The sequence below is a fragment of the Rhinoderma darwinii genome, chromosome 1 (genome assembly GCF_050947455.1).
Source record: "Rhinoderma darwinii isolate aRhiDar2 chromosome 1, aRhiDar2.hap1, whole genome shotgun sequence".
NCBI lineage: Eukaryota > Metazoa > Chordata > Amphibia > Anura > Rhinodermatidae > Rhinoderma > Rhinoderma darwinii.
Window position 1 is genome coordinate 365982250 of NC_134687.1, and position 26987 is coordinate 366009236.

Genomic DNA, 26987 nt, shown 5'->3' on the forward strand with positions numbered 1-26987 from the left:
GATTCTCCTCCTGGACGGAGCGCTTGATGTCTTTGTCCTTATATGGACAGTGACATCAGGGGCAACTCCTTAAGTGGAATCCCGTCCACAGCGTTGCCGACACTGTGACTAGAGTTCCACTCCAGGAGAAGCCCCTGACGACTCTGTCCATTTATTATTTAACCTGCACGCCGTTAAAAATAAAATAAAAAAACAATGCCAAAATTGCTGTTATCTGTTCATCCTGCCTTCCAAAAAATTTGATAAAAAGTGATCAAAAAGTTGCATGTACACCAAAATGGTACCAATTAAAACTACAAGTTTTTTCGCAAAAAAAAGCCCTTATACAGCTATGTGGCTCTTTACCCCTTCCTGCAATTTCACGTAACGGTACGTAATGGGATGCGGTCTGTTCCCGCATTTCCACGTACAGTTACGTGAACGCTTTAAACTGTCGCCTCACCGGGATGTGCGGTGGCAGTTTAAAACAGACGGCTGTCCGAGACAACCTAGCAGCTGAGGATCCCGGCTGAGGACCAATCACAGCTGTCCTTGACCGGCGATGGCTGTGATTGGTCCATCAGTGCAGATGGACCAATCACAGCTTAGTGTGACGCTTCGAACGATTTAAACTTCCGCCGCACATCCTGGTGCGGCGAAAGCTTAAAAAAGACGGCTGTCAGAGACAGACTAGCAACTCTGGATGCCAACATCCTCGGCCGCGATCGCTGTGATTGGTCCATCAGTGCAGATGGACCAATCACAGCTCAGTTTGACTTTGACAGCATTTCATTTCTGGAAATACAGCTGTCCAAGACAGCCTAGTAACAGAGGATGCCGGCCGAGGACCAACCACAGCTGTCCTCGGCCGGCGATCGCTGAGACTGGTCCATCAGTGCTAATGGACCAATCACAGTTTATAATGACAGTTGGAGAGGGGAGTTTAGTGTAGTCTCCGTCTCTGACCACTTCACTTCTGTCAGGGAAGCGATCAGAGAAGGAGCTATTGCTAGTTGGAGTATAAATTAATAATTAACCATATAAATTAACCCCTGGATCACCCAGCAGCCAATCTACTGTGCCCTATACCTGTCCTGTGCTCTATACAGGTGTCCTGTGCTCTATACAGGTGTCCTTGCCCTATACAGCTGTCCTGTGACTTATATAGGTGTCCTGTGCCCTATATAGGTGTCCATCACCAGCCATCTGTACCACAGTACCCTTGGTGCCCTATAATAAGACTGGTAGCCTTGTGCGCCGCATCCAGCCTCGTGCGCCACATCCAGCCCCCCTGTGCCGCATCCAGCCCCCCTGTGCCACATTCAGGCTCCTGTGCGCCAAGACGTCTGTTACTGCCCAGCGTTTAAAATAAAAAAATTAATCCCATCATTGACTCGCCACCCTCCTGTGCCTGATTGGCACCAATCAGCCTCATCAGCACTTTGCCACCAGTATCACCTGTGATTCCTGCAAATCACTGCCCACCTGTAATTAACCTGTGATACCTGCAAATCACTGCCCAGTGAAGTGTGTGAAAAGTGAGGTGTAAAATAAATTCACCCCTTCATTGTCTCATCGCTACCGTCCTGTATTCTGCGCCTAATTGGGACATACCAAACTCCATCCACCTGTGTTTAAGGCTGGGTTCACACGAGCACATTAACGTCCGTAATGGACGGACGTATTTCGGCCGGAAGTCCCGGACCGAACTCAGTGCAGGGAGCCGGGCTCCTAGCATCATAGTTATGTACGATGCTAAGAGTCCCTGCCTCTCTGCAGGACAACTGTCCCGTACTGTAATCATGTTTTCAGTACGGGACAGTAGTTCCACGGAGAGGCTGGGACTCCTAGCATCGTACATAACTATGATGCTAGGAGCCCGGCTCCCTGCACTGAGTTCGGTCCGGGACTTCCGGCCGAAATACGTCCGTCCTTTACGGACGTTAATGTGCTCGTGTGAACCCAGCCTAACACCTGCGTGCCATGCTCTTTGAGGACTCTAATTCTGGTAGTGGGGATGAGGTGACATTTTTTGTCTCCTCTTCGTCTAGTGACTCATCTACTGATGAACCGCCATGTAGGCGTCCAAGGGTAGGCGGTCAGTAGTGCACAATCGCAGCCCAGTACAGCTGACTCCACATGGATCCCCGCAGATAATTTTGTGCCCCAGGTGCCTGAATTCACTGCGACTCCAGGCATCAATGTAGATACCGCAGGTTTCAGTGAAATTAACTATTTCCAACTGTTCTTCACTGATGACCTTGTAAATTTGATTATGGCACAAACGAACATATATCCGGAGCAATTTATTTCCCGCAATCCAAATAGTTTTTATGCCAGGCCCCAAAAATGGACCCCCACAAACCCCACTGAAATCCACAAGTTCTGGGGACTTCTATTGAGTTTGGGCATTACCAAAAAAACCACGATACGTTCCTATTGGAACAGAGACGTCCTTTATCATTCCCCTCTTTATTTTCTTGCCATGCCCAGGACCCGTTTTGAAATTTGATTAAAATTCATTCACTACAACAATAACGATGAGTGCCCACCGCCAAACGACCCCAATTATGATAGACGCTATAGAGTTAGGCCAGTAGTTGACCACTACAACTTAAAATTCAGTCAGGTCTATACGCCCCAAAAATGCCTAGCAGTGGACGAATCCCTAGTCCATTTTAAAGGCAGATTACCATTGTATAAAATAAAAATTTGAGGATAAAGCAACGCTTTATTGGAGAAAATTAAATTCTGCATTTTCACGGCCCAGTGTGTATAACTTCTAAGAAGCACCTTTCGAGTAAAAATGCTCACTACACCCCTAAATAAATTCCTTAAGGAGTGTAGTTTACAAAATGGGGTCACTTCTTGGGGGTTTCTCTGTACTTGTACCTCAGTAGCTCTGCAAACGCGACATGGCACCAGAAAACCATTCCAGACAAATCTGAGCTCCAAATAGCGCTACTTCTCTTCTGAACCCTGTCGTGGGTACAAACAGCAATTTAATACCACACATGGGGTATTGCCGTAATCGGGAGAAATTGCTTTACAAATTTTGGGGTTCTTTTTCTCCTTTTATTACTAGTAAAAATTAAACATTTCTACGTTTTCTCAGAAAAAAAGTTGAATTTCATATTCACGGCCGAATTCCACTAAATTCTGCGAAAAACCTGTGGGGCCAAAATGCTAACTATACCCTTAGGAAAATTCCTTGAGGGGTGTAGTTTCCAAAATGGGGTAACTTTTGGGGTGTTTCCTCTGTTTTGGTCCCTTCAGGACGTTGCAAACGCGACATGTCACCGAAAACCAATCCAGCAAAATCTGGTCTCCAAAATAAAAATGGCGCTGTTTCTCTTCTGAGCCCTGACGTGGGTCCAAACAGCAGTTTATTACCACATATGAGGTATTCCCGTAATCGGGAGAAGTTGCTTTACAAATTTTGGGGTTCTTTTTCTCCTTTATTCCTAGTAAAAATTAAACATTTCTACGTTTTCTCAGAAAAAAAGTTTAATTTCATATTCACGGCCGAATTCCACTAAATTCTGCGAAAAACCTGTGGGGCCAAAATGCTAACTATACCCTTAGGAAAATTCCTTGAGGGGTGTAGTTTCCAAAATGGGGGCACTTTTGGGGGGTTTCCACTGTTTTGGTCCCTCCAGGACGTTGCAAACATGACATGGCACCAAAAATCATTCCATCTAAATTTGTGCTCCAAAATCCAAATGCTGCTGTTTCCCTTCTGAGCCCCGCCGTGGGTCCAAACAGCAGTTTATTACCACATATGGAGTATTGCCGTAATCGGGAGAAAGTGCTTTATAAACGCTGGTGTTCTTTTTCTCCTTTATTCCTTGGAAAAATTAAAAAATTCTATGTTTTTTTTTAAAAAAGGTGGATTTTCAATTTTACAGACTTTTTCCAATAAATTTAGCAAAAAACCTGTGGGGTTAAAATGCTCGATAAATTCCCTGAGGGGTGTAGTTTCCAAAATGGGGTCACTTTTGGGGGCTCTCCACTGTTTTGGCACCACAAGACCTCTTCAAACCTGACATGGTGCCTAAAATATATTCTAAAAAAGGAGGCCCCAAAATCCTCTAGGTGCTCTTTTGCTTCTGAGGTCCGTGTTTCAGTCCAAGAGGATACTAGGCCCACATGTTAGATATTTCTAAAAACTGTAGAATCAGGGTAATAAATATTGAGTTGCAATTCTTGGCTAAAACCTTCTGTGGTACAATTTTTTTTTATTACAAATGAATTTTGGCAAAATAAAAATGAAATTGGTAAATTTCACATCTATTTTGCTTTAATTCCTGTGAAACGCCTAAAGGGTTAAGAAACTTTTTGAATGCTGTTTTGAATACTTTGAAGGGTGCATTTTTTAAAATGGAGTGATTTATGGGGGGTTTCTAAATTGTAAGGCCTTCAAAGCCACTTCAGAACTGAACTGGTCCCTGTAAAAATAGCCTTTTGAAATTTTCTTGAAAATGTGAGAAATTGCTGCTAAAGTTCTAAAAGGACGTTCAAAAAACGATGCAAACATAAAGCAGACATATGGGGGATGTTAACTAGTAACTATTTTGTGTGGTATTACTATCTGTCTTACAAGCAGATACATTTAAATTTAGAAAAATGCTAATTTTCACAAATTTTCTCTAAATTATGGTGTTTTTCACATATAAATACTGAATTGATGTCCTATTCAGGTGTGTGCGCACAAAGGCACACCGGATTATTGCGATAAAAGGCGCAAAATGTTTGCAGACCGTTATTTACAGTCGGAGGAGGAGTTTAAGAGAGGGGATAACGCCAATGAACTTTTTATAGCAGTGGCCAGTGAGGGACAAGTAAAGTTCAATAGGTGAAATGCAGATGACAGGTTCCCTTTAAGGGGTTAAAGTATGGCAACACAAAAACCAACGATTTTGAAAAAAAAGTGTTTTTACTCTGTAAAAGTAGCAAAACATAACAAAACCATATAAGTTTGGTATCGCCACAATCGTAACAACCAGCTGAATAAAGTTATTATGTTATTTATGCCACACGGTAAACGGTGCAAATTTAAGACGCAAAATAGAATGGTGAAATTTCAGGGTTTTTTCCCATTACTCCACCAAAAAAAGTTAAGAAAATGTAATCAATAAAATATATGTGCCCTAAAATGGTGCTATTAAAAATACAACTTGTCCCGCAAAAAGCAAGTCCTTATACAGCTATATAGACGTAAAAATAAAAAAGTTATAGCTCTTTGAATGCGCAGATGGGAAAACGTAAAAATTGCTTGGTCATTAGGGTTTTAAATACCTTCGGTGTTAAGGGGTTAAAGAAGATTTGAGAATAATGTGATAAAGATTGGTGATTCACAAATTAATGTAAGAATTGTATAGCTGCAGCAGCACTTACTCACAGTAATGGCTACCTGTGCCTGCCTAACTAACACGCTGACACTGACTGACTCCTAACGGTCTCTAAAATCCATCTCTCTATCAAATGATTCTAAGTCTATCTATTCTCTTCTCCTCCCTATGAAAGACACTCACTGACACTAATCCACTATTTATATGTATTTTGCATTTAACTACCTCTCACTCTCTGTCTGATGTCCTCTCTCTCCTATCTGTATCCCCACTAAGCAGCAGCATTTCCTGGTTGGGCTGTTTATAGTGGCTATGACTCATATGACTGTCACACCTATCAGTGACTCATATCTATACCACTCATGATTGGCTATGCTAGAGGGATGGCTGCCTGCAAGGCATTATGGGGAGGGGCCGCTGGGCCACCGTCTGAGGTCATTTGATTCTTCTTGTCTTCTCCTGATCTGTAAAATGGCCGCCATTTTGAGTAATCTGTGCGGGACGAATGCCAAAAGTTTAGGATTTGCGAAAAACCGACATTTTGGGAAATTCGTAACAAATTTGATTTGTGTAGAATCATTTCTCTCATCTCTAATCAACAGAACTGGAGGCTACAGCTCTATAGTACAGAGTTATATGCACTTTGTTTGCAGCTGTACAGGTTTCAAGTACAAGATTACATGGTATAATACATCAAATATAATATAGTTCATCTAGCTGAGAGGCATAACTTGAAGCTTATGGGCCCCAATGCAGAATTTGTAACAGGGCTCCCACCTACCATGTGGCATTTATAATACTGGTGTGTTTTCTTATGTGGCAGAGGGGCCTTTTAATTTGAATTGTAAATATGTGATTTTCTTTCCTGTTTTATATATTTATTGAAAAATATGCTGGCAGTGTATAAATATCCTGTAAGTGCAACAGGAAATTATTTAAATCCTTTGTCTGAAGCAGTTTTACTATTCTTGAGTTAAAATCATATCAATTTAATCTGTTTAATTGGATTTATGGCTGAAATAGGCTTCATTCAATAAATTTAATCTTTTCGAAAGAACAAAAGCAGCAACAAAATTTAATAAGTTACTTTTTCGGCATTGTTGTCAATTGTCATACTTTTAGGGCTGTCACTTCTTGTTGAAACTCTAACACCAAGAGAAAAATTACAATTACCGGTATGTGCATTCACAATTACGGCTCTGACTACATATACTGTCCCACAGTTATTAATAGTGGCGTATTTTGCACCAATAAAATGCGAGAGGGTAGTTGATGAGAATTACACCTAATTTAATAAAAAGGAACTCGCCTCTCAATAAACCAGGGGCATTTGGAATTGTCTGTGTAAAGGATCTGCCAGACACAGCTTCTGTGTCGACGCCCGTGGTTAATTAGTCTGCATCTGCTCCTAGGTCTGATAGAGTGACTCGATCTGCTACCACTCAGGCTGGTAGGCTGAGGAGTGGGAGAACCTATCACAGCCTGGCCAGACGGAGCTAGCTCCCGCCTTCGGTCTATTTATACCTTCATTTCCTGCTCTTCCTTTGCCTGTGATTCTGTCTTGTTTCCTGGCTCTGCTGTTCCTGCTAGTACTATTGACCTCTGCTTCAAATTGACCCTGGCTTTACTGACTACGCTCCTGCTCTACGTTTGGTACCTCGTACACTCCTGGTTTGACTCGGTTCTTTCACTACTCTTTTTGCTCACGGTGTTGCCGTGGGCTACTGCCCCATTTCCCTTAGCTTCTGTGTACCTTTGTCTGTTTGTCTGTCGTGCACTTATTGAGCTTAGGGACCGTCGCCCAGTTGTACGCCGTCGCCTAGGACGGGCCGTGCAAGTAGGCAGGGACTGAGTGGCGGGTAGATTAGGGCTCACCTGTCTGTCTCCTTACCCCGACATTACAGTCTGACTGTTTTGAATTTTTTTTTTATTCCTGCTATGAGCAGCCGTACATTTGCATTACTAATTTGCACCTTTTTAACCTCTGCCTTTGATAAATCTGTCTTAATACATTTACAGCTTTACCACGCCCATTTTACTCACCTGTTTTCAGACTGTGTTTAAGGCCTTATTGACACGAATGTGTTAAACGTCCGTGTGACGGCTGTTGAAACAACGGCCGCCACACGGACCTAAATAATTCAATGTGGCCGTTCACACTGCCGTTGTTTCAATGGACCGTGTGAAGGGTCCATGAGAAAATAGATCATGTCCTATTTTTTCATGCATCCCTCCATAGATTCTAGTCTATGGGGGATGCGTGATATTACATCCCGCAGCGCAGGGCACGGATGCACCTCAGACGTGGAAAACAACCGAGATGCGCAACGCCCGTGTGAATCAAGCATTAGGCTGGGACTCCAAGGGCATTTTAATTAAATTTTTTTATTATGTTTTTATTGCAGTTTTGTTGCAATATTCATGTGCTTCTTAATTGCTGTAAAAAACGCATTTTACCGTGATTTGCTTTGGTTTTGCGATGCCAGTATGTCTGCCATTCGGGGAAACAGGGATCAGACAGGTTGGAGCTGACTGTAACTTAGTGGAATTTAAAAAAAATGTTTGCTAGTGTTTTTTTTTTATTATTATTAAGTGATATATAGAAAAAAGTTCTGAAATATTCTAGTTTTCACACTAGTCTCTGGAGCATACACAATGGGCTTACATTACGTTTTCTGCAGCTCACTTTTCAACTTTGCTGTGAAGACTGTGGATAGCCGCTCCTGCTCCCATAGGAAAGGAAATGTTTGTGATGAGACAACCCACTTAAACACTGTGCAAACTGCTGTCTGTGCCTTAACAGCCTTTCAGTATGACAGGTCTACTTTACTGATAGAAATTACTGTAGATGGGAGAGGGAGTGTTTCATTTTTCCCTGGTGACTGTATTAGCCCATGGCCACTTTTCTGTCAATTAACTCCCACAGTTAATACAGACAATACAGCAAGGAAGTGTGTGTCTCCAAAATGATAACCTCCTGGCAAGTTTTTTAAAAATAAATACCGGCTCTCAATGCATTCCTTTGGGAGCCTCGTTCTGGCCTCTTTCTGGCTCCCATAGGAATGCATTGAGAGCCTGACTTCCCGTTTTCTGAAAAGCACAGTGATTCCAGACAGGTCAGAGTGAAAATCACGTGGGCGGCGCTGGACCCGAAAATGACTCGATGCACGGATCGGTAAGTATTTCTGCACACAGCACCCCCCACTGAAACACCAATGTGCAAATGGAGTGGGCAATAAAAGAAAAAAGTGGAGTGCTTTTTTTAAATCTAATGAATGAACAAATGAATGAAACTGAAATTAGATGCTTGAGATATTCCTTAGTGAGTTATAATGGTGCACTAAAAATAAATCAATGACAAATTCAGCTCTGCCACATGTACATTGCGTCTTATTCTTAATGCTCTGTAGCACATAAGTACAGAGCTAAATAATATTGCATCAGTCCTTCTGGTATGCTGTTGCTACTTTCATAATATTTAAATGCCTTTCTTAGGTATGTGTATGTTTACATACAGTTCACCATGTAGTCACTGATCGATAACACAAGGCCATCTCTATTTTGAACTGAAGCCAAATATGATGAGTCTGGCAATGCTTGAGCTACAGGACTACTTTATAAAGTTTGCAAATCTTTCACAACATGTTTGGTTCCTGGAGTACACGTGCAACTGATTTCATGATGAATACCCATTACAGCTGATAGCAGTAAAACGTAAGGCTTAGTAGGTAATCGGAAGCAGACGTCTTTAGCTGTGTAAAGGGAACACATATGGATTTCATAGAACTACTTAGAAACATCTTTACCATGGAAAATAAATTATTGCTAATTACCAAGACTCATACTAGCTGTTACTGACAGTCAGGTCCCCAATATTAATAAACTTATGTCACTCTATTGTATTGCCCAAAGTATTGGTGATGTGCTGTTGTAGCCAAACTAGCAGGTGATATCTATTCTTTCGTTCTCCTGTAGTTGCGACCAAGGACGGAACTCGACCAAGAAATCCTCAGTGATTGCCTTACAATTCAGCCTCTTCAGCCGGCAACATCGCCACAGGATCCCACAGAAAATACATTAGGACGGTCTCCTGGTCCTGTGCATGATGTATTTCCAGGTACCATATAAAATCGGTGTTAATATATTTAATTGATATGTGGAGATTGAGCTCTGACATCATTGCTTGTATTGTGTAGGTTCTGATGTCATCACTCAGTACTTCCTGTACATACTGCCAAAAATCCTATTATAAAAATGCAAAAATCCTATATTATATTATTATAATCACATTAGAAAATCTTTCTGTCAGGGCTTAGTGATTTAGAATTATCCCTTACTATAAGTGAGACCTGTTGTTTCCTAAACTACATAGCTACTTGTTCGAATTTCTCTTTCATCATTCTTGTAGTACCAGTTCTACAAGTAAAACAAATCCCTGTAAATCACTGTACTGCTGTATACAAATATTCTGTCATTTTGTGCTCATTATTGATGTTAAGAAGAATTACAGTTGTACGTGACAACATCCACTTGGCATAGGATTTTAGGCTTACAGTTTTTCTGAGAAAGGACTAAAACAAACAAGGTATATACTTAGGCCAGCATGGGTCAGCTGAAAAATTTTCTATTAAATTATAACTAGCAAAACTTCTAATGAACATTTACAGTCACACTGTATGAAACGGTCGGAAGCAAAAAATTAAAGAGGATTTCCAAATTTCACCCAAATATATAAATGTGTTTGTTGCGGTGTCTATTTCTGGAAGAACAGGAAATGCGGCCATATTGGTTGTCACTTTTGAATAAGCTTCTCAGCATTAGATGGACACTTAGTTATTGATATGTCATGCTGACAAAATTAATTCAATGATGACAATTAATATGGCCACACTTTCCTTTGTCACTTTTGTAGAACATGCCGACATAAAAAAATAAATATGTATTGGGCAGAATTTTTAAATCTCTCTATCACTTTTGCAAAAAATGGCCACTACAACAATTAAATGTCAATATCTCTGCAAATGAAAGACACATTGGCTGCTGCTTTTAACTTTTAATTTACTAGTATATGGGCAATTTTAGGTTTCGGGTGGAGATTCTCTCTAAGCAGATCACTGTAATGCAGAAGCTGTAAAGACCTGTGCGATACATTCAGAGATTTTCTTTAGCCTTTGTTACTACTACAGTGTAGCTTTCATTTTTCCACAGCAATTTAAGAAATTAAAGCTGATCTTTGATTGGTTGCTATAGGCAACAAAGCCAGATAATCTATCATAGACTATTGGGTTAACCACAACTGTCTATCAGGCTGGGCACAACTGCTGTAATAAACTATTCTCATATAATTAAAAATAAAACTCTCTTAAAGGGGTTATTTAGATTAGAAAACCCATTTTGAAATACCCTACTAAGGAATTCTGAATTAATACTGAGGAGTTCTCCATTCAGGAGCCTCATCTCTTAATCAGAGCAGAGAGCACTTACAAACAATGTTTCTACCTATGGAGGTCCCGGCATGTCTATGCATTACAGATACAGCACACTAATTTCAATGAGAACTGTGTTATATGTCATTTCTTCTGGCGGAACTGCCGGGGAATTAAACATTTGCTGCCAGGTTCCTCCATAGATTACAGCTGATTGCTGGGGATCTCAGCAGTAAGACACCCTGTGATTATTTTATCATCAGGATGACCTTCTACCAGAAAGGCATTGTCCAAAATGGACAACTCTAGCCTATGAACACCTTAGACATAGACAAAATTATTTTTTATACATGTGAGGAGTTAAAAACTCTCGATCGTCGAAGTAAACAGGCAAAAGGTCAAGACAATCAGCAGACAGGGATGGTAAAGTTCAATCAGGATCAGTTAGGGTATGTGCACACGTAGTGACCAAAAACTTCTGAAAATACGGAGCTGTTTTCAAGGGAAAACAGCCCCTGATTTTCAGACGTTTTTCGCTGCGTTTTTTACGTCCGTTTTTGGAGCTGTTTTCATTGGAGTCTATGAGAAAACGGCTCCAAAAATGTCCAAAGAAGTGTCCTGCACTTCTTTGACGAGGCAGTCATTTTACGAGTCGTCATTTGACAGCTGTCAAACGACGACGCGTAAATTACAGGTCGTCTGCACAGTACGTCGGCAAACCCATTCAAATGAATGGGCAGATGTTTGCCGACGTATTGGAGCCGTATTTTCAGACGTAAAATGAGGCATAATACGCCTCGTTTACGTCTGAAAATAGGTTGTGTGAACCCAGCCTAACAGTAAATCCAATAGTATTTTCAGGGTAGCAGAAACAACAAGCTAGACAAACAACCTCATTGCTCACCCATGGAGCAATGTCATAGGCACCCTTATTTATCAAGGATAAATAAGTTCAATGGGGAGGAAAACGGAAACTAAGGTTTCCGTTTGCCTTTTCATTGAGAGGTTAACCTGACGGAAAGGAACGGTGATGTGAACACAGCCTTACGCATTGAGAGAAGGGAGCAAAGAGTGATGGCACAACCAGAAGCAGTGTTCTGTTTCCTGGACAACTAGCTATGTACACAAGCTAAACAGACTGTACCGCAGTAAAATGTTAAAAAAAAAGTTTAATAAAGGCTTTTCTTTCATTCTTCAAGATATTTTTCAAAATAATTTTTGATTAACTGGGGTTTACAAAAATTGTAAAGAACTGATAATAACAGTACTGGCACATACAGTAAGCATATAATTCAAATAAACCAATGTGAGTTTAAAATGAAAACATTTCTTCATGAACACAGCCATTAGAAGCTATTTTGATTGATCTATGAAGCAGGAGTCCAAAATTGTTTCTTCAATCTACATTATGAATACAGTAGTCAAGCATGCTTAATATTTATGTTATTTACATTGGTTGATAAGAATGTTATCTGTTCAAAGCAAAATGCCAATCTTTAGTTTTATGCTGGGAAAACAAGGTACGACAGCAGCCTTTGTTCCAACAGAACAGGTTTTACCAATTGTAACCATGTGTTTAAAAATTGGAATCATGCACATTGTAGTGGAAGTGGATGAAGGGTGAAGATGGGGCCCGCATTTAATCCAGTAAAGCAGAAGTCTCCTGTGCAGCTTCTGGGCAGGCACTCAGTTCGCCATTTTATGCGGACAGTTTACATTCAGCAGGGGCCATGTGCTGCGTATTTGTTTTGTAATCAGAGACACAAACCTGGACAAAGGTTTCATTTATTAAGAAATGTTGCCCTTCAGGAAAACTATAAATCACGCAACAGAAGAAAATCTGTGCTTGTGAGTGATCTGGAATTCATACATGCATTAAAAGTCATAAAAGCGAGAAATGGAGCAAGTTAGCTATGAACAAGTTGGTAATAACAGTTTACGAGTGGTTAAAGCTTTTCATCAATTAGGCATCAAATGGGAGGGATATACATTTTACAGTTATTACAACATAGGAATATCATAATTTATGTGATCTTATTTTCCAAAGGTTATATGAACAAAACATTCAAGTCATTTCAAACTGAAATATGAAGAAATGAACTGACTTAACCAGTAGAGATGCAAAACCTTTTACATTCTCTTGCTGTGAGCTGTTTTATAGTGACATACAAGATCCTTTACTGAGAGATTAGTAGTCTTCACATTTTCTTAGCAACAAGTAAATAAAAAAAAGTAAGAAAGTAACAGAAAATGCTTAAAACTTTGTGAAAATAACAGCTGAATTAGGAGTTTGTGTTGGCAAGGTGACAGCCGTTCCATTTGTGTTTTGAACAAAGAAATTGTTTGAACAAAGAACTTGTTAGAAAAATAATTTGCAATTGGTACGGTAGACACTGTCAGGTCAAATTCAGTTGTGCTAGATGGGTGTTATTTGTTTGATATGATAGTTTATCAGTTTGAAATAACAGCAGAGTTTTTTTATGGTAAGGAAATTATTCACAAAATACATCATGTAATGATGCAACTGAAGATGGAGCAGAGTCAGGTTTGTTAGATGGTCCTTTTTGCACAGCTCCAGTGGCGTAACTACCGCAGTAGCAGCCGTAGCGACTGCTACAGGGCCGCCAGCACGGGCCCCCCTTCCATGGCCAGAGGCTCCGCTAGCAGCCGCTATGGCTGCTACAGCGCAATGCCACTTAAGGGGTTGTTCCTACAAAAGACATGCATCCCCTCTCCACAGGAGAGGGGATACATGTGGGATCGCTGGGACGCCCAGTGTTGAGGAGAACGGGGGACCGAAAGTCCCTCGAAGTTCTCCATGACAAACCTCGGACTTCCGGGGTCTGTCTGCAGTTCCATAGAAATGAATTGCGCACCGGTCCTAGTTGTGCGCTTGCGTGACCAGCGCTCCTTTCATTTTTATTGAACTGCGCAGACGCCGGAAGTCCGAGGTTTGTCATGAGAACTTCGGGGGACTTTCGTTTCCCCGTTCTCCTTATCGCCGCCAGCGATCACACATGTATCCCCTATCCCGTCGATAGGGGATGCAGGTCTTTTGTAGGACAAACTATAGGCCATTTTTTGTTGGGGGCTGTATGGCGTTATCTACAGGGGGGCTGTATGGCGTTATCTACAGGGGGGGCAGTATTGCGTTATCTACAGGGGGGCTGTCTGGCGTTATCTACAGGGAGGGCTGTCTTGCGTTTTCTACAGGGGGGGCTGTCTGGCGTTATCTACAGGGGGGCTGTATGATGTTATCTACAGGAGGAGGGCTGTCTGGCGTTATCTACGGGGGAGGGCTGTATGGCGTTATCTACAGGGGGCTGTATGATGTTATCTACAGGGGGGCTGTATGGCGTTATCTACAGGTGGGCTGTATGGCGTTATCTACAGGTGGGGCTGTATGATGTTATCTACAGGGAGGGCTGTATGGCGTTATCTACAGGGGGAGCTGTATGGCGTTATCTACAGGGAGGGCTGTATGATGTTATCCTCAGGGGGAGTGCTGTCTGGTGTTATCTACGGGGGAGGGCTGTATGGCGTTATCTACAGGGGGCTGTATGGCGTTATCTACAGGGAGGACTGTATGATGTTATCCACAGGGAGAGGGTTGTCTGGCGTTATCTACAGGGAGGGCTGTATGGCGTTATCTACAGGGAGGGCTGTATGGCGTTATCTACAGGGAGGGCTGTATGATGTTATCCACAGGGGGAGGGCTGTCTGGCGTTATCTACGGGGGAGGGCTGTATGGCGTTATCTACAGGGGGGGTTGTATGGCGTTATCTACAGGGAGGGCTGTTTTGCGTTATCTACAGGGGGGCTGTCTGGCATTATCTACAGGGGGGTTGTATGATGTTATCTACAGGGGGTTGTATGGCTTTATCTACAGTGGGTCTGTATGATGTTATCTACAGGGGGGCTGTATGGCGTTATCTACAGGTGGGCTGTATGGCATTATCTACAGGTGGGGCTGTATGATGTTATCTACAGGGGGGTTGTATGGCGTTATCTACAGGGGGGCTGTATGGCATTATCTACAGGGGGCTGTATGGCGTTATCTACAGGTAGGGCTGTATGGCGTTATCTACAGGGGGCTGTATTTCGTTATCTACAGGGAGGGCTGTATGGCGTTATCTACAGGGGGTCTGTATGGCGTTATCTACAGAGAGGACTGTATGATGTTATCCACATGGAGAGGGCTGTTTGGCATTATATACAGGGAGGGCTGTATGGCGTTATCTACAGGGGGGGCTGTATGGCGTTATCTACAGGGAGGGCTGTATGACGTTATCTACAGGGGGGGCTGTATGGCGTTATCTACAGGGAGGGCTCTATGGCGTTATCTACAGGGAGGACTGTATGATGTTATCCACAGGGGGAGGGCTGTATGATGTTATCTACAGGGGGGCAATATGGCGTTATCTACAGGGGAGGGCTGTATGGCGTTATCTACAGGGGGGCTGAATGGCGTGATCTACAGGGGGAGGACTGTATGACGTTATCTACAGGGGGAGGGGGAGGGCTGTATGGTGCTATCTATAGGGGGCGCTGTGTGCCGGAATCTATAGGGAGGCACTATCTACAAGGGGGGGTTGTGTGATACCCAGGGGAGGGGGGCCCCAGTCAAAAGTTTGCTATGGGTCCCAGTCTTTCCTAGTTACGCCCCTGCACAGCTCATTATGATAATCAGAATGTGTTATCTGGGGGTTTACATAGGACTGTATGAAAGCACCTGCATTATCTTAATTGATGCACTTCTAATGATGTGTATATTAGAGGTGTTCCATCACAAAAAAAAATATACATCATTTACTTTACCATATACAAATTGTAGCTAGTTCATGATGAGTATGATCAAGTCCTTAAAGGGTTTATTTGGGCAATTTTTAATGTGTTTCATTAAGAATAAGAGAAATTTTAACTGTGAAATGTAAAGTTTTTCATGTAAATGACCTATTGTTTGAATCAAGTTTTTATGATGAACAGTAACTCATTTTTTAAGACTTTTGACATGCCATAATGTCAGACATTTTTATCGGTGGGTGTCTGGGTGCTGAGACCCCATTGACTGCTAAAACTAAGGGGCAGAAAAGCTCAGCCAAGCACAGCGGGCCTTCAGGGCATTTTGGCTCTCGTTGGCTCTTCTAGGAGAGGCAGGGTCAGTTGAAGATGGGCTCATAGAACAGTGACACTTCCTGTTCTGTAGTCCTCGTGGCTGCTGTAAAGCATATATCTAAATGCTCATGCAGGTTGGCTGTCCCCATAACTATCTACAGAAAATAGGGAAAAAAAATCTACAGCCCAAAAAATACTAACAGATAAAAAAAATATATGTATTACTACTGGTTTTAAAAATATTGGTGATACATTACTTTCAAAAATAATCGCTCTCTCCCACCCTGGAAGGTCTCACAGAAATGAGTGCCGCTGCATGCTACATGCAGACAACTCCCTTCCACTTTGTGCAATAGACAACTGTACATTGTGTAGAAAGGGTTTTCCCATTGTGGCCCATGTCCTTCTGTGTCAGGTCTGCTGCAGTGAGGAAGCCCTTTCAGTTCAATATACTGCAGCTGCAATATTGCAATTCCCTGATCAAAGGGGTTCTGTCATTTTTTTAATACTTTTCCCTATTTGGCTTTAATTGGCTACCCACTCCTGCCTCTCAGCATGTTTCTTTAAGGCCTCATGCAAATGGCAGGGAGGCTGTACAGTGGCACACAGGGACCCGTACAGCTCCATACTACTTCATACAGGACTCTGTATTGCCACATACTGCTTAGTCAGGTGCCATATGTATGGAGCTATTCTTGTTATAGTTTTCTGTAAGATACTGTATACTCTAATATAAAGAGCGAATTTCGAACATGGTTAGTAGTAGGGAAATCGAAAGACTATTTTGTGGCTTTCATCGCTCATGTCTGTGCATTACATATTTTTTTATTACTTGACAAATAGTTTATTTTCAGAGTCAGGGAAATATGATTTGAGGATTAACTTATTTTCTTAGTGAGTCCAGATTCATTAAAACTAGTAAGAAAATTACAGCATAATAAAGGGCCAAATCACATTAAAAAGGAACAGGTACAATTCTTGAATTGAAATTTGTACATGCAGTATTTACAGTGGTGCTGCCTGTCACAAAGGCTTTGCATTGCTGAATCTCCATGGTACTTATTAAGTAAGTAGACATGCATCAGTCTCTGCAGGGAACATAATGCTTAACTCAGCTCAGCTGCAAATTCAGTACATTTTTGCTATAATACATATTACAAACATTCTAAAGTTAAATGTCTCTTGGAAAAAGCTGAGTTTTATTATGCATGATTACATGAGAGAACAATCCTATTAGATGATCAGAAGACATTTGCTTAAAGATTTGTGATAACCGATAGCGGAGACTATATTTTATAGTAAATAAAATTAAAAGTATTTGATAGAGATTGTGAAACGGCCACCGTTGTAGACTCTCCTCCTCACAGCGCTCCCTGCTCGGCGCCGCGTACTTTCCTCTGTCAGATCTGCTCATGACCTCCATCACCGCCAATATCCACCTGCATGCGGTGCACTTTTTTGTCCGCGTTCTGTCTCTATCAGTCTTAAAGGGCCAGTGCGCACCAACTACCCAGCTTTCCCAGGGTATAAAAGGAACCTCTCCCTGTCCACCATTGCCTGAGCAATTAGTTTTATACTAGTTTTCTAATGATACCCTGTATTATATCTTGTTGGCTTTCCTGTGATTGACCTCTGCTTGTTCCTTTCACTATCCTTGCCTTCCGTCTGCCCTGACCTTTTGCTCCACCAACCATTAGTTCCCGTCTGCCCTCTGCCCTGACCTATTATATAGCTGACATTGCATACGATCTTCTGTTTCTGTGCCATACCTGTATACGTCGGCAGATGACAAGGAAACTACTCTGTAGCACCCTGGGGTTCCCCAGCAGCGAAGTCCAGATCCCTGTATAGTGGTTAAATGGTAAATACCTGGGTTTACCTTAGACTCTGCTCTCCATTTAGCCCCACGCCAAACACCTTGGTGACCCAACGATTGGTACCATGGAGTTTCACATCCCCTGTTTCCAAAGTGGGAGGAGATGTTTTTTTCCATATCTCCCATAAAAGTCACTCCATAAAAGTCACTCCCCATAGGCTCCCGTGGAGACTGCCGTTCACATATGCGGCTGAAACGTTGGTAATTTTCACCCACTATGCTGTGGCTTTGGGCAGCAGTGGATTCAGGATTCCCATTTACCTGATCTGGGAGGTCCAACTGGTTATTAGGGATAAAAATAATATAAAAGAACATAACAATCACCTGCACATTTTGCTGCTACTATCGAGGATATTTTTATTATATTTTATACAGTATGTGCCAGAAACAAAGTATTACAATATATTAATTATTTCTCAAACATGTTCTCTCTTATGTTGAGATGTACAGCCTTGATAATAGGAAGCTATGATTAGGATGATTGTATCTATCTCTACCTTTTTGCCGACCCATTTACTCTGCTCTCAGCAGCTCTCCAAAGCACACAATATATTGAAAGTAAAACAGGTAGTTTTGGTTTAATCAAGGATTTATTGGTTTTATTTTTATACACTATATTTATATACATCTTTCTAATGCCAAAGTTCAAAGGCACCAACTATTAAGTTGACCATAAAGAGCACAGAAAACAGATTTGAACAACTATTCTAGGTCATCATTGTCCGGCCAGTCTGTTTTCCTTTGATCTACTTTCTCATAATCTTAGTTTTATTCATAAAAAGCTTCTCTGTACCATAACTTGTGTCTTCTTCATTCTCATCTATTAATATTGAAGGTTGTTGATGTTTCTTCTAACAATTTAGGGTGATTGTTTTCCACCCTTATACAAACCATTTTCCTATCTGAAACCAGTCTGATTTTACATTTTCTAAAATGACTGTGGCTTGTTGATCAGGGTAGAGGCTCTTTATAAGAAATGTAAGATGATAGTTGACTGCCTTGCTGTTTTAAATGAAGAAAAAGTTTGATGCACTTGACTTATTCCTTGCCTTCTCCAATTATTCTTTGTGCTTCAATTATGATATATTTTGTTTCTACACCTAATATGTATGTCTCTGTTTTATGTTTTCTTTAGAGTCATTATGTTGTGTCTGATGATTTAGTTGCTATTTCCTTTTATCCCGTGAGTTTAAAGCATAATCCCTGTTCCAGAAGCCTGTTAATGTAAGTGCTCTCTCTCGCAGTGCCATCCGCAGTATGGAGCTGTGACATAGATAGTCAGATTCTGTACTTTGACAGGGAACGAAATTAAACAGTTCCCTGAAATAAATACATCTTAAAAGGGTTTTCCAGGATTATAAAATTGATGGCGTATCCTTAGAATAGGTCATTAATTTTAGACTGGTGGGGGTCCGACTCTCAGCACCCCTGCCGATCAGCTATTTGAAGGGGTCGTGGCGCTTTCACAGTGATTATATTGAGCGCTGAGTTCCTGAATAAAGAAGTCGCCACTTCTGCATTTGGGCAGTTGCTAGGGAACCCTGTGTTATCATTATTGGCGTACAAGAAATTTCCTGTGCAGAGAGGGCTCGGAGGCATGCAGAGAAGACGCAATCTGCGTCTTCTCTGCATGTCTCTTTATACAGTGATCTAATGGACTGTTACCATTAGATCTCTTTTATTAGTGATCTGTATATGAGGACAGCAGGGAACACATACTGTAGATAATGTGTTCCCTGCTAACCTGTGGCAACATAGTAAAAATTTAATAAATTACTTAATAAATAAATATAGTAGAATGAAAAAATAAATAAATATAAATAAATGTTAAAACATAAAAATAAAAAAGTTCCCTTTACCCCAAAAAGGGTCAGGTACTCAAATACATACCTGTCCCACAGAATATACCTTACCTTAAAAATACAACCAGTTTTTTACAGTTCTACCCACAATTTATTTGCTTTTTGGACTTTGCTAAAAAAAAATTCTGTACCTGGGTGATTATCATCCCTGTACAGGGGCTGAATCTGAAGTTAAAGGGGATTTCCAAGTTCATACATTTTTTTGCCAAGGGATGGAATGTAATAAAATGGTATTCCAGTGCAGACAATCTAGTCCTCCCCGTCGCTGTTTGTTAACATGGTCCTATTGCGTTTACCACTGAGCGTTAGTGTTTGGCATGTCAACAAACAGTGACGGAGAGGACCAGAGCAGCTACGCTAGAATGCCGGGGAATCTGTCAGTTGAGTAATAACTCTTGTAGAGTTTTATTGTTCTTCGTCCCTTGGTCAGATTTTTTATAAACTCGGAAAACCCTTAAGGCTGGATTCACATACAGCGTTTTGATGCATTTCTAGGCATTTATAATTACGTTTTTTATCATCCTTTTTGTGGGGCAGACAAATGTTACATTAATGTCTATAGTAAAATCTAAAAACCACTACATACACTGCATTTTTGTTGGTGTCATTTTTGAGGCAATTTTGTGGTCAGTGGCCTTTTTTTTCCAAACACAGCATGCTCTGGGTATGGCTTTTTTGTCTGGCATTTTATCCATGGGCTTCTCTATAGGACTTCAAAAACGATAGGAAAAAGCTTGTGCAAAAGGGCACTAAATGAAAAACGGTATAAAATTGCCACTAAAAACGGCATAAAAAACACTGTTACATTATACAAAACGCTGGCGTTTTTACATGCATTGTTTAATGCAGTTTAGAACGCAAGCAAAACTCTGTGCGTGAACCTATCTCTAGAACGGGGCCCCCTAAACTCCGTTCTAGCTTACTCGGCTTTCGCTGCCTCCCGGCCACATTCTGGTTAGGTGGTCGGGAGTTACGGATACAGCCGAGCTCACTGAGCTAAGCTGTTTCCGTAACTCCCAAAGAAGTGCCGTGCCATTTCGGAGTTGCAAGCACTCGGCTGTTTCCGTAACTCCCGACCACCTAACCAGGAGGTGGCCGGGAGGCAGTGAGAGCTGTGTAAGCTAGAACGGGGGTTTAGGGGGTCCCGTTCTAGAGATAGAATCTATCTGACTTTTATGGCATACAATTTTAAGGCATACATTTAAAACTAAAATAGGGTCTTTGTTCTCAGTGACATAGCGACTTCATATGTACACATATTTGGCATCGCTTTTCATGGCAGACTAGAAGGTTTAATTTCTGGGTTATTATTATTCATTGAACAAACAATCTTAAAACATGACTAGGACAGATTAATATCCCCTGGAAACAAACAATGAAAGTACATATTAAATGACCACAAGCAGAGAATTCATGTCCCTTTAAATACAGTTAAACAAGCTATGGTAAAAACAGTTCTATCGTAGTGATAAAACAATACTTGCAATGGATACAATTCTTATTTGTAATTTGTATAATTGTTAAATGTCTACAAATATTCATATTTAGAATATTTATTCATTCTTCTCTGCATGTATAAGGGGCTGCCACCAATGATTATTTCGCTTGTTTACTGTTTCTTTTTTAACTAAAAATAGCCTTAGAATTACATCATTTAGCAAAACTGCCTCTTAGAAAAGGTAGCTGGAAATATGCGCATGGCAGTAAATTTAACAAGATGATGTAAATTGGTGATTTTACTCTTCCCTGCTGAGTTACTGATTCCGTACACAGCATTTTGCTGTTCTAATTTTTACAGGTTTCACAAGTATGAGTGTAATTACTCGGCTTCATCTCAGGGGGTTTAGATTTACTAGGGATATAGATATTCTATTTCTCCTAGTTCATTTTGAATAACTTACACATATGGCTGCCAGCACCATCATTCCTAAATGATCAACTTTACAGACTTATTTCAGTATGTTTTAAACTAAAAATGTAACAAAAAGGAAATGTCGAAACGAACAAAATCCACTTACAAAATTGAATGTGTATGTGCACCATTGCAAAATACACATATAAAAGATGAAGCCATTTTGCAAACAAGATGTTTTGATTGAAATATCTTACTGTCTGGTATATACAGCTCCTGTGCAGACCTATGTGCACCATGTTTACCAATTAAAAAAAATAAAACAGTGCGTAGTTTGATTGTGCAGTCATGTAATACTCACCTGCTTCTTGCTAACCCACTCTGAGCACTGTAAAGGCATCTGCAGCCAGTATTATACACACACACAGGATGTTATACTGTATATACATGAGGAGACTTTTGAGCTGCATTTTCCCACCGAAATCACAGCAAGTCTGAGAGAGACATGGGGAAAAGAAACAAGCACACAGGCTCCAGTACTGATAGAAGGGAGAGAGATCATGCTTCACACCTAATCCCACTGAGCTCTGAACTTTGCAGGTTCATAAGCAGCATGTCAGTGGAGGCAGGTCTGGAAAATAAATGAACTAATGTATAAATAGCATCTTACAACTTGAACCTCTGCTGGTACACAGAAATAGACACATATTTGATGTTTGTAAAACGCCTATATGACACCGATATGACAAATACTTCTGCACAATATGTTGGAAATACATATATAATGACAAATAAATATTTGTACAAAAATCAATAAGTCTAATTTCTACACAACCCTTTGCCTGAAAGCTGCAGCCTCCTTCCCACACCCCTATAGGGGCTGTACAGGCCTTCACCAAACCAATCACATTTCACTGGTCATGCAGTCATAGATTGGTAATATATGTTTGTTGATACCTTGTTACTATGATTTTATATTCTAGGAATTAATTAGGAATTATTTTATGTTATTGTCAGTAATCATAAACATTTTTGTTGAACACTGTTGGATAATAGGTGGAACTTGATTGACTTTTTTTTATAAACAAAGAAATTCAGCATATAATACCCAAATTAAAGGGAATTTGTCTAAAGAAGCAATTTATATTCGGAATCTAGAATGAAAATGTGTCCAGCACTATTTGTTGGAGGAAAGTTATACTTTTACTTGTCAGTGCTAAACATTAAATACTAATGTAGTTTGAGAAGAATGTTACAACCTTTTAATTGCATTAGGCCATTAGTGATATCCAGTATTTGTTTTCCATTTGGAGCACGCTGACACACACTCAAGGACAAGAAAGAATGATGTCATGCTTTGACCTAGGTTTTATCAAGATTACACGTTTGTTGCAGTTTTTTCTACTTTTCAGTTCATAGAGCAATGTGAATTTCCGATTTGTTCATCTGCCATGTCTAACCAATTTTTGCAGCTGCCATTCATTGCCAATATCTTTAGAGGAGTTTTTAAAAGACAACTCTGAGCCATGTAAACAGCTGTGACCCTTAAATAACACAGAAGTGACCAGACAATGAACTTCCATTCCTCCGACCTGGTGACACATTATATTGAAGCTCACAGCAGGTTGGCTATCATTGTTCTGTCCATCTGTAGGCACTAATAATTTAATCTCGTTGCCTACATACCATTCACAATGTATCTGGTATCTATGAGAAAAATGGTCTCCTCATTTGTCAGGTTTTATTCTTTGTTAGGCCTCCTTCACACATACACATTTTTTCAGCGTTTTAAAATGCAAGCAGAAAACACCCAAAAAGCATTTTTAAAGAGATTTTCCCACAATTAACATTTATCAATTATACACAGGATAGGCGATAAATATATGATTGCTGGGGGCCCCACTACTGGGAATCGCACCGATCTCTATAACCACATTCCTCCTCACTGCATGAACGCAGTGAGGAGGATTTTGAATGGAGTGGCAGTCACACATGTGCGCTGCCCCTTCATTCAATGTCTATGGGGCCTATGGAGACAGTCTAGTACAGCGTTCGGCTGTTTTCGGCATTCCCACAGATTTTGAATGGAGCGGCAGTTTACATTAATAGGTGATAAATGTTAATTGTGGGAAAACCCTCAATAGCAATTTTTACTTGTGTCTTTCGTGGCTTTTTTTGTAACATTTTATAAAGACGTTTTTTCTGGTGTTTTTAATGTACTATAAAGAAGCATGTGGAAAAAAAAAATGTCAGAAAAAGGGCTAAACTTAGAGCATGCTGCATTTAAAGAAAAACAAAACACTGACCCCAAAAATGGCACAAGTCAAAATATTGTGTATGTAGACTTTTTTATATTTACTATAGAATGTAAAGTAACATGCGGTCACGGCGGTTTTGGGCAAAAAAATTACACAAAAAAGCAGCGAAATGTGCCACAGAAAACACAAGTAAATGCTGTGTGTGACTCCAGCCTTACCAATCTAAACAGTATAGAGCTTTATGCATATAATGCAAGGAACAAATATTATATATTTTTTAAGTCTATACTGTCATTATTGCATGCTTCTCGCAAGTGCATTTTCTCAGCCAATTGAAATATTCATAACTTTCTAGGGCCCAGACATGGTAAATGTGCACCATCTGTTGAAGCTTGGCATATTAATGCATGTCTGACCATGCCATGGGCACCTCTTTGTGATGGATATGTCTAAAAATGTTAGACTTAGAAGGTAAACCTTACGTGTAGTACAATTGGAGACTAATAATGAACAGTTTCTAGTTATGATAATTATCCTTGGACAGACATAGAGCAACATAGACAGCATTAAAAGTGGAAAAAAACTTGTGATTTGATGATGTGAATCGCCAGATTTCAGAGGAGAATGTAAAGGCTTATGAAAATGAATATACACTTTAGAAAAACACACCGATATCACTATAAAGTGGGATTACAGGTGCAAATAATACAAACAAAGCCAAAACCCAGCAATTACTCAAATATATGTATAAAGTGACCATTAAATGCTGTACACAGGCCTTCGATTCAAACAGTACTGGAGATGGCTCATAGAATACATACAACTCAATTTGTGCACATGTTGTGTGTACTGTAAATAATAATATAGATTTGGCATAACTAATTTTGCAATTGTAGGAGCATGGCGGTAAAATAAGGAACTGGATTATATTCCTACCAGGGCAACCTCTGCATGGAATTTGTATGTTCTCCAAATGTGCACATTCATTTCTCCGGTTACTGCAATTTATTGCCATTTTCCAAAATGATAGTGATAGGTCAATTATTTTACAGTATCATTGGTCCTAGTGTGTTTATGTATCTGTAATAGAAAAAATAGATTGTGAGCCCCACAGGGAGGGGATCTGATGTGAGTTATAAATGAGTGAGTTTAAAATTAATCTGTCATTTGGCACATCTGATTGAGATGTATTTTGTGTTTTCTGTGTCTACAGGTAAAGATTCTTACACACTTCCGTTGCCCGTCGCACGGCTGCTAATGACTGATCCCTGACACATGCACCGCACACGGATGTTTTCCGTGTGCAGTCCGTTGTTTCAACAGACCAAATAAATGGAATGGCCGAGACTGTTCCGTCAAAAACGGACAGGAGTAGGACCTGTCCTATTTTTGTCGGAACGGCCACCTGGTTCTGTTAACAAAGGTCCCATAGAAATGAATGTGTCAGTGTGCTATCCGTTAAAAAAAAAAATGGATAGCACACTGAAGAAAATAACTGAAGTGGGCATGAGGCCTAAAGAGAATCGGTCATATATTTAAAGGGGTTATCCAGAGAAAACAAATGTTTTCTTAAACACTTATTCAATACATAATAAATCACTTTGTAATATGCTTTCTATTTTGTTTCTCCAACGGTATCTATCGTCACTGCGGTCACGTGATCCGTTCTTTCTGTAGTTTTCCTGAAAGTGATGACATTGAAGTTCTTCCTCATTCACTTGATGTCAGAGCATCAAACACTATGTGACCAAAAGAAGCCGTATCGTATTAGAAAACCCAGCCCCCTGCATTAATCTCTCATTGCGCCTGTGCATGGTGTAAGTGACGTTGGGAATCCCCCATGTTCATTCTGCGCCTTCTCCATACATGCACCAATCAGATCTGTATTGTATTATCTACAGAACGACTTTCATGCCACCCACTCTGTAGATGTTGTTACACACATATCACATAAAAGCGGAATACCCAGATGCTTGAAGTGAGCATCGTCAACGCTGCTTGAGGAGACATGACCGCAGCGTAAATAACACGGCGGTCGAGTCATCCGCCACAAGGATGGCGGGCATCGGCACTAACAAATGCTGCCCTCAGACAGGGTGCATAAATATCTGATCCGCTTTATAATTAACTTTTCACATTGCACGAAAAGATTTTAGTGACAAACTCAGCTTTGCTATATCCTTATGCATGTCTCAATGAGCAAAATAAAATTAAGGGTGGACTCAGGGGCGTCGCTAGCACCGGACCTTTGGCCCGGTGACCCGGATCCCCGGGCGACTGCGACCGGGCAGCGAACGCGATCGGGCAGGGTCTATAGAAATTTACTATAGTAACTGGGGCCTATGTCATAAAATACAAGGGCCCCTGTTACTTTAGTAACGACACATACTTACCCTCTTTCCCGAGCGCAGCGGAATCCTGACGTCTTTTCGCGTCATGACGCTGTGCGCCGCACATGCCGTCACGACGCTGGATGGTGTCGGGACATCCACTGCACTGAAGAGCTGGGTAAGTGTAACATAATTTCTGCTTTCTAGGGTCCTGTATCTAAGCCCATGTGTGATGCTGTCTGTTGGACAATGTATCTAAGCTTACCACAAGGCAGGTTTAGATACAGGACCCCAGCAGACAGTAATCTTATACAGTATAAGATTACTCTGTGCTGGGGTCCTGTATCTAAGCCTGCCTTGTGGTGGGCTTAGATACATGGTCTAACAGACAGTATCACACATGGGCCCTGTATCTAAGCCTACCACCTGTGTTACTAATGTTGTTTTTGTGTGTTTGTGTTTTTTTACAGGTTTAGTCGTTGGACTACGTCAGATTCGAGGACTACTTCGATGAGAGCTTTTTTATTTTCAATCAAATGTATTTTTTCTATGTCTTTTTATTTTCTTTTAAACTTCACTACTAGCGCTTTAGTAATAGCTGCTGGCTGATTGACAGCGTCCATTAGCAGGGCTTAGTGTTAGCTGGTGCAGAGGCTAACACTAACCCCCATTATTACCCCAATACCCACCGCCACCAGGGGTACCGGGAAGAGCTGGGTACGATCCATTACCCGACCATCTGTAGTGATGGTTAGGCACTGGGGTGGCCGCAGGCTGGTATAATTGGTCTGGTAAAGGCCAAAAACAGTGGCCCTTCCCACCCTGGTAATGCTAGCCTGCTGCTGCTATGTTATATCTGGCTGGCTATGAAAATTGGGGGGGGACCCAACGTCATTTTTTTTTATTTTTATGGAATAAAATTTTTGGGGTTCCCCTAT

At 40.8% G+C, this 26987-nt stretch overlaps 1 protein-coding gene across 1 annotated transcript in view; it reads left to right on the forward strand.

Moving 5' to 3' along the window:
* Positions 1–26987, forward strand: part of LOC142753962 (uncharacterized) — a 72071-nt gene that overhangs the window by 27109 nt on the left and 17975 nt on the right. Inside the window, exon 3 of the mRNA XM_075860338.1 lies at positions 9306–9447. Within this exon, the coding sequence (XP_075716453.1) occupies positions 9306–9447 (142 nt within the window). The remainder of the gene's footprint in view (positions 1–9305; positions 9448–26987) is intronic.